This window comes from Akebia trifoliata, chromosome 5 (genome assembly GCF_017979445.1).
Source record: "Akebia trifoliata isolate Shusen 1 chromosome 5, ASM1797944v1, whole genome shotgun sequence".
Classification (NCBI taxonomy): Eukaryota; Viridiplantae; Streptophyta; class Magnoliopsida; order Ranunculales; family Lardizabalaceae; genus Akebia; species Akebia trifoliata.
This window is the reverse complement of record NC_141379.1, coordinates 29,621,463-29,630,828: the sequence shown is the minus strand read 5'-3', so window position 1 is coordinate 29,630,828 and position 9,366 is coordinate 29,621,463. Positions and strand designations below refer to the sequence as shown.

Sequence of the window (9,366 nt, the reverse complement as noted above, 5' to 3'; positions counted from 1 at the left end):
AAAAACTGGTATGAAGCGAATTAGTTCATGTTATCATTATAGAATACACCGAATCATGTTCCAGGGGATTTATGAACTTAATTGTTGCATTTTGCTAAATTTTTCTATGGGTTCTATAATCTTAATGTAACAAATTTTCTATTACGGTTACATTTTCAATCTTTTCTATAAACTTTAACTTTTCTCGAATGGAAGAGTTATCACCAATGAATCTAATTTCGTAATTATACGTTTTGGGATAAAATATTATATTTTGGGAAGGAAAAGAAATTGGTATTTTTTTTTATGATGGGGTTCCAGACCCATAGGTGCGATTAGTAGTAAGGGCAAGACAACTTGCCTCTTAGAACACCATATCTCACTCAAATCCCCCAAATACATGCAATACCCCACAAACCACATATACCAAGTAAGCAGGGATAAATCCATGTGGGTAGCCAACGAGGGGACTTGAACTCAAGACCTCTTCCTTTTTTAGAGGATGCCTTGGCCACTACAATTTTCAAATACTAAAAACTCTCTCATTTATTGGTATAATCCCTGTTTGTAAGTAGGATTGTAAACATTCTCAAACACTACAAACTCACTCATCTGTTGGTATATTCAAATCGCTTAAGTCTTGTTGTTCTTATTTATTTTCATCACATACATAACTAATCTAGTGATCCACATTCACCACCAAGGGGTTGGCTTGGTGGTAAAACTAGTGACTTGCAGTCATCATTCGAAATTGAGTGGCCTGTTGATTTACCTAGGAGGCGGTCTATTTGCACACACCGAAATAGCTCATTGCACCCACTCAAGTTACTTTTGTATTTAAAAAAAAGAAAAGAAGAAGAGTAAATTGCCATATTACTCTTTTATTTTGGCTTATTGCATAGGAGTGTAACTTGGTTTGATTTAGGGCCAAATTGAAACAGAACCAACCAGGTCGATTCCATTAAATCAGAATTGGAACTGATCCAAATTGCCATAGAACCAAACTAAGCTAAAGTCGGTTTGGTTCAATTTGGTTCTATGGGTTGTCAATATCTTAAAAACCTAATTGAATCAACATATTTTTAATAAAAATAAATATGAAATCTAATATAATGATTCATTAATCTATCCATCAATAAAAAGAACCATTAATGTGTCCATCTCAATTGTTTTTTTTTTTTTTTTTTTGTCAATCAAAGAAAGTCATTAATCCATCTATCCAGTAAAAAAGTCAATATATAGTTTTTCTATCAAAGAAAGTCATTAACCCATCCATCCAAAATAAAGTCATTAATCTATCCATAAAAAATGGGTATAATTTATTAAATAAATTAATAATATCTATTTATAACTTTATTAATATAAAGATTCAATTTTTCGATTTGGCTCAATTCTATACAAGGAATGCAAGAACCGAATAAAATTGGTCAGTTTTCTATTTTGTTAACTCGAAATCGAATCGAAGTTCATTATAAATCAAATCAAACCAATCCAAAACTCTTGATTTGGTTCGATTCTCAGTTTGAACCGGATGAAGTTGCACCCGTATTATTGCACATACCACCACATACTCTAAAAAAAAAAAAAAAAAAACCCAAAATCCACTTTAACCTAGGAAAAACACTTTGAAATTGAGTGAACATGACACTTGGCTATGTCTTTATCAAAATTTTGATATCGTAACTCCTCAAAGCAAGTTGAATTAGAGACATAACTTTGCTAACAACCCCAACAGGATACACCTGCATGTCATGCACTCTTAGCTTGCACTTTTGAGGTGTGGTGGTAGAAATGCCATTAATATGGCTAGCTATCTCACACCCATAAAATCTCTTATATAAACCCCACTCCAGCCCAAGCATTCACACCTAGAAAGAGATCTATATCTGTATCTGTATGTGTGCCTGGTGTGCCACAATAGAAGAGTTGCTCTACGTTTAATTTCTTCTGTTGCAACCATCTTCATGGAGAACTCTTCTTCTTGTTCTTCTTCTTTACTACTTAGTGTAGTAATAGTGTTGTTGTTGGCTAATGTTGTTCCCCAAACAGAAGCCCGGGCATTCTTTATCTTTGGTGACTCACTTGTTGATAGTGGAAACAATAATTACTTAGCAACCACAGCCCGAGCCGACGCGTATCCTTATGGCATCGACTATCCGACTCACCGAGCCACTGGCCGATTCTCTAATGGCCTTAACATTCCGGATCTTATTAGTTCGGTTTCGAATCTTTTTTATTTATTTATAAAAATTGTGCTAAATTATGGTTTTTTTTAGGTGATGTGGGACTAAATTAGTGAGAATTATGTGTGTTAATGTCAATTAGGTCAGGCAATGGGCGCGGAATCTGCATTGCCTTATTTGAGTCCAGAACTTAGAGGACAGAAACTTCTTGTTGGTGCCAACTTTGCTTCAGCTGGAATCGGAATTCTTAACGACACGGGTGTCCAATTTGTAAGTACCGAGTCGACTCGTATGGGTTAACTCGTTTTACATTGGTTTGAAATGGGTTATTAATGTATATTTGTTTTTAAACAATTATAATATATATTTTTTTTCTTCTAATAGTTAGGTGGTTTAGAAGATGCCTAGTCAAAAATTTAAATTATTAAATATTTTATGTTAATGAAATGTATTTAAGTGGGCGAGTTGACTCGATCTTTGACGAGTTTTTAAATCATGCTGTAAGCTACATGGTTTTAAAAATCTATTTTTAAGACCAAATCCAAGCCGACTTGTACAAGTCAAACCCTCCTAAGATGGGTCAAACATCAATTGGAATATATTTCTGTACAATTTGACTAAATTGTTTTGTTTTTGTCTTCTTTTAATTCTGGCTTAGTAGATTCTGACTCGGCAACCGGCCTGACTTATACTGAGTCAAGCTCATTCCAACCGATTTCAACATCAATTGAAAAAAATTTACCTGTTTTTTCAATCAACTCAGCGAGTTGGATGAATTGACTCAGTTTTTAGATGAGTCAATAAGATGACCATTTCACCCTGATAAAAAAAAGCTCGCTCAATGGCCTTAGAGATGGTTCCGACTCGGCCGAGATTTAAGCCCTAAGAGAAACGCGTGAAATTGCACTCATTTACTGGGGGCCATTGACACTGGTCTTCAGAGTCTATCAAATAGGGTCTTACAACTCGTTTCACTTGTAGCGAATGTCGTGTCCGGATCCAATTTGAACAGAATCGATTCCATAATTGATACGGGATTTCAAATTTTTGCAAAATTTGTAATGTTGCCTATGGGGGCATTTTAAAAAGGATAGTAGTCCATTCTTATCACTAATCAGTTTTAGAATTAGAGAAATTGATCCATAATCGATACGGGATTTCAAATTTTTGCAAAATTTGTAATGCTGCCTAAATGGGGCATTAAAAAAAAATCCATTTCATTGGTATGAAATTCTAATTTTTGCAACATTTGCAAGTTTGGATTAAGTTTAAACTAATTCGAGTTCGTAAATATTTGACTACATTTGCAGGTGAACATAATAAGGATCTTCCAGCAGATCCAGTACTTCCAACAATACCAGCAACGAGTGAGTGGACTCATTGGAGCCGCTGAGACTCAGCGACTCGTGAATCAAGCACTTTACCTTATTACCCTTGGGGGCAATGATTTTGTTAATAATTACTATTTAATCCCCTTCTCCGCAAGATCCCGACAATTCGCTCTCCCTGATTACGTTCGCTATCTCATCTCCGAATACCAAAAAGTTCTCGCGGTAAAATATTTGCAACCCCTTCTAATTTTCTTACTATATATTGATGCCGTTGGACCTTTTTTTTTTTTTTGTATCCAACGACCAATCAGATATTAAATTATGGAAATAAATTACAGGCAAAAAACTATACATATAGAACTAGAATCCATTTTTTCTCTTCTAATTTATTTCCAAATTGATGCCATGCTCTCCTTGAACCTAGACTTCTCTTATAGATTAATGGAAAATGACCTAAATGACCTCATTTTCAATCATCTAGTTAAAAGATTCTTATCCCCTTTAAAAAAAAAATAATAATAATGATTTTCTGACACCCCCCCCCTCTGACACACACACCCCCTGACGTGACATGTGATAGAATCATAGGTTATTTTCCTCTGAATACACAACTGCACATATCCCAAGGAAAAAAAGTATATAGTTTTGACCCATGCCACGTCAAGGGACATAAGAAAAAAAAAATCCTACACTGAGAAGAAGAATGAGAATAAAATGTTATTATCAAGTGATTGAAAACGATTGATTTTGGAAAGAAATTGAAGAAGATGGCTTTTAGGTCATATTGGATTATTGTAATTAACAATAAAAAGGGCATATCATTGGTTTGAAAACACGGGTATCTAAAATATTCACCAAACTTCAAAGGGGTGTGTCAAAATCATCAACCCCCCCAAAAAAAAACCGTTGGAATATTGTACCCCTTTTGTTCAAAACCATTAGATATAGTAATTATCTTTAGATATTTTTCCATGGAGTGGGTGCATACGTACACACCGTGTTTAAGATTTTGTACGTGAGTTATTACAACAACGTGATAGGTTGGTTTGTTAGTTGAGTTGTCAGACACGGGAGACGTTTCTTCTTCCATGTGCAATAAATAGCTTTTATAGATACCAGCAATGGGAGAGACAAGTCTTTAAATTTTACACAAGTTCTTGCCATATAACTATTCTTTCTTCCCACAAACAATAATAACTGTAAAATCCATATTTTTCAGTATTTTTATAATAACAATGTCTATCTAGCCAATGAGAATGTGACATGTGGATGTCGAGCGTTCAATTATTTTCCCGTCCTCTTTTTGGTTCATGTGGATATTATGTTTTATAATCAAATTCTATTATAAATGTTCTACATCTTAACATCGTTAAATTGACTTTAATTTTGAATAAGTTACCGTATCAATTTTTTTTATTTATATATAATTAGTAATGATTTTTTTGTTTTTTTTTTTTTTAACTATCGATTACCGTTATATTAAAAATGATTTAATGCATTATTCATATGGAACCCACAAGTGGAAATGCCTACATTACGTAGGAAAGATATACTTCATATAGGAAGTAGGGCCCAAAAGTTCTGGATTAACCAAATGTCCATGTGGCACTTAAATGAACAAAAAATTTAAGAGAAAAAAAACATCGGTCGACACATTTTAAATTTGAGATGTTCATTGGTCATCAATTTTGAAAATATTTTATCAAGCAAAAATAAGGTTATTTAGAAGAAATAGAAGCAATGAACCCCCACATGGCCCAAATGAAGACCTTTGTCTAGGTTCTATGAGATAAACAACTTCCCAAACATGTGTTCTTCAATTTGTCCCTAGAATTCGATACATATTTTGTCGTTAATTTAAAAGGGTAGGTTTGCAGTGTAATTGTACAATAACATATTTAAAGATATTTTTTGAGATTTTTTGTGACATTGATAAAAATACCATTTTATAATTATATAAAATAATAAAATAAAAAAATCTGTCCAAAAATTGAAAATATTTTTTTTAACATGTATGTTAAGGAAATTATAATTTGTTTTTAACGATAATACTACGTATAGAACGATTTTCATTCCAACTATGATTAATGAGTGTTATATGTATTCAACGTGATTGCAGAGGTTGTATGAATTAGGAGCCCGAAGGGTTCTTGTGACTGGAACTGGGCCCATGGGTTGTGTTCCAGCTGAGCTAGCCACCAGGAGCAATAATGGAGGGTGTTCTATCGAGCTGCAACGAGCGGCAAGCCTGTTCAATCCTCAACTCGTTCAAATGTTGAGTCAACTCAATAGTCAAATCGGTTCCACTGTCTTCATTGCTGCTAATACCAATTCAATGAAACTGGATTTCATCTCCAATCCTCAAGCATATGGTAAGTTTACTTAGTACCTTAATAAGATGGAAATTTCTTATCTCCTCTATTATTGTATAAAGTTAGGATAAGTTTGATTTCTTGAGAAAAAATAAATTCCTGAAAATTATGGTTCAAAGAAAACATATTTTCCTAAAAATGTTTACTTTTAATTGCAAATTTTTTATTTTTTATTTTTTATTTTTTTAAAGAAAAATGTCAAAAGGAGAGGTGGTTTTCACTTGTGGGTAAACCAAATCATTAGAAAACAACAATAAGATTTTGGGGAAATTATTAAAACAGCTATGTATTTGTCAGAATTATTTAATTAGATAATATTTATGAAAATGTTTGTAAACCCAATTTCATAAAAATAAAAAAATTATTTTTTATTTTTTACAAAAATGGTTATTTGATATATATATTATATATATATATATTATATATATATATACTTGTTATATGAATGTAGGTTCAAGGAAAAATCGTTTTTCATCCGAATACACCTTTGGTGGACGTTCTAATACTCCCTTGATAAATAATCGTAGTATATAGGTGTTATATAGCAATCATTGACGCACAACTCACATCTATGATCGTTGAAAGTATCGTCACTATTATTAATGAACATGTGAGGTCGAATCTATTGTATGATCCGTGAGAATTTCACCATAAATACGGAGGGCCTATAATGTTTAAATCCAAGGAAGGACGTCTTACTCAGTCTGACAACATCATTTTCGTCAAAACTCTACGAGTCATGGGTTCTTTCTATTATACATTTTATAATTTTAAAATATAAAATTTTATATTATTATTATAATTAAATTATTTATAATAAATTAATAGCTATATTCAATAGTACTTTTGTAATTTAAAATTTTAGTTAAAATGATTTTGCCTCATCAATACCCATCTTTCTCTCATTGTAATTGAATATACATTTGGTATATTGTCATGGTAGGTTTTGTTACATCAAAGATAGCTTGCTGTGGACAAGGGCCTAATAATGGACTCGGCCTCTGTACGATCGCATCAAATTTATGCCCCAACCGAGAAGTTTACGCCTTCTGGGATGCTTTCCATCCAACAGAGCGAGCAAACAAGATCATCGTCCAAAAGATCATGTCGGGGTCAGACAAGTACATGTACCCCATGAATCTCAGCACCATATTGGCCTTGGATTCAAGGACCTAATATTGTCCTCCCCTCCATCAACTAGTGCCCCCCCCCCCCCCCCCCTTCCCCATCCATCGTGAATTTCCTTCTACTATTATTACTATTATTATTGCTCATCATGTGTGCTAGCAAAAGCAAAAGCTTGTTTTTTACCTTAATTTCTTTGAGTGTTCAGTGTTGTGTGCTTGTGTACGTAGGAAAGATATTCTGTACCTGCACTTTTGGTGTGCAAGATATTTCTCTTTTAAGTTAAAATGCAGTTTTTGGGTCTTTCTTTCTGATACACTATAAATGTATTGAAGCAAATTTTAAAGTCATTTTGTGATGTTTGGGAATTTAACAGAAAGTGAACATCAACACATCATGATCTTGATTGATATATAGAAAAATTTAATGACCATTCTATGGGAGGCCTTGGATGTGAGCAAGGATGTATATTGGACTCCTACGGACCATTGGATGAATGGAAGAATCCTTTCAATTGATCAAATATTTCTTATACTGGCAATTAAAAGTAATCCAGGAACACCCATCATTTTTATTTTTATTTCTAAATTTTTTTGAGGCCATAGTGTCCTAGAAATGGGCTTGTGCCTAAGTTTGGGTTGCTATGTCGTATTTACTCGCAACATGTTCAATTCTCGTACAAAATATTGGGATCACTTTCAGGAAAATTACATTGTTGTACTTTTTGGAATAGCCAATTATGAGACTTAAGGCGGTAGTCTTCCCAAGCAATAAGTCGCATCCTTTTCAAGGGACCAGGGGCGGAGCCAGCATTTTCTTTTAGTGGGGTCAAACTTATAGTTAATTGGAGGGGGAGAGGGCAAAAATTGGAGGAAGATGAGGGAATGGGGGCAACAGGGTCAAACGGGACATGTCAATGGTTCAAAATGTAGGGATATCTCAAATTTAAGCATAAATTCAAGGATATCTAAAATGCCCAAAAAAGTTGAGTGGGGGCAATTGCCCCCAGTGTCTCCTTACTAGCTCCGCCCTGCAAGGGATCGAGTCATCAAGTTACAAACTATCAGTGTGTAAGGGATCATGGAATGTGTAAAATTTACAATCCCTAAATCACTCGAAAAAGATTAAGTACTCATGTATATGACGTGTGCGGACGAGAACAACTAAGAGTTTACAAAGTTTGAATGAACCATCATGTAATGGATCATTCCATACAAGCAAATAAAGAGAGGAAAAGCTAGAAAAGCATAACAAAACATGTTAACCCCAAGGGATGGGCCTAGTGGCAAGCGAAACCTTGATAAGCTCCTCAGGAAGGGTAGGTCAAGTGTTTCAAACCCCATGAAACAGTAAATTCTTTGGAGTCACCCTTCAAGGTCTGGATGACCCTTACTCAACTAGTTGCACATAGGACTTTCTAAAGGGGCGGTGCATGCGACCATGGGATTAGTCTCACCAGAAGGGTAGGGATATCCACGAAAAGCAAAAAATATTAAAAAAATACTATATGCATCAGCACAACAAGGTTTTGGCTAATTTTGAGCGATATAATTCTCATGGTATGGTCTAGCATGACCCTCTAATATCTCTAGTGCAATCACTATATGAATTTGGTATTGACGTCAAATAGGACCCAAAAAAAATAAAATTTAATGACTCAAGTGTATATAAGGTATGATCGACAATAAAAAAAAAAGGATTTAGGGATCCAAAAATGAAATTACAAGGGTTTAGGAATCCAAATCCTCCAAACAAAGGTTGGCGCTACTAATGACCAAAGCTTTACATTGGTAATTAGCCTAAGCGAACGTCAAATCGTTGAAACATCAAAACACATTCCTAATTCTTGATTGATTGACCAATTTCATTACAAAAAAATAGGTTATCAAAGGCACTTGAAAACCGTCTCTAAACTTAGCCAAAATCACCCTTATAAGAATTAGGGATGGGTTAAGGAAATGTAGCAAAAATTTCCATATGTAAAGATTTCCTATAAAACTTTACTGTGCCCTAATATCATAGGTGATTCATAATAGCAAATAGAAGTAATCACTTAAGGAACAAAGGACCGCGATACAAAGAATTAGAAGCAAATTTATTAGATAACCAGAGGAGATTTTGAAATTATGGCTGATATAATCAAAGGTAGTTTAACAACTGACTTCAATCGAACAAACTAATTAGATGCAATGTACATACGTTGAAATCAGATCTACACCTATTTTGACAAGTTGTAACAACGAATGATGAACTAAGAACGACATACTCATAACTTTTAAAATTTAGTCATAGATGTTTGATTAAGTCTCTATTTCACCATTATCATATATTCATTTTGGATATGTCGAGAAGATCTATCCAATATCAAGTTCGAAA

General features: G+C 33.9%; 1 protein-coding gene across 1 annotated transcript; it reads left to right on the top strand.

Moving 5' to 3' along the window:
- Positions 1-1,837: 1,837 nt before the first annotated feature.
- Positions 1,838-7,293, top strand: LOC147402054 (GDSL esterase/lipase At5g33370-like). The gene is made up of 5 exons (XM_086443559.1): positions 1,838-2,193; positions 2,305-2,432; positions 3,473-3,715; positions 5,613-5,865; positions 6,809-7,293. Exons 1-5 carry the CDS (start codon positions 1,944-1,946, stop codon positions 7,039-7,041), a joined length of 1,107 nt encoding a protein of 368 aa, XP_086299685.1. The 5' UTR covers positions 1,838-1,943; the 3' UTR covers positions 7,042-7,293.
- The last annotated feature ends 2,073 nt before the right edge of the window (positions 7,294-9,366 follow it).

Bases quoted from the DNA above. Each gene is read 5' to 3' on its own strand.
- LOC147402054 (XM_086443559.1), top strand. From the start codon at position 1,944: ATGGAGAACTCTTCTTCTTGTTCTTCTTCTTTACTACTTAGTGTAGTA. The intron at 2,194-2,304 runs GTTCGGTTTCGA...AATGTCAATTAG, and splicing joins TAACATTCCGGATCTTATTA to GTCAGGCAATGGGCGCGGAA. The intron at 3,716-5,612 runs GTAAAATATTTG...ACGTGATTGCAG, and splicing joins AATACCAAAAAGTTCTCGCG to AGGTTGTATGAATTAGGAGC.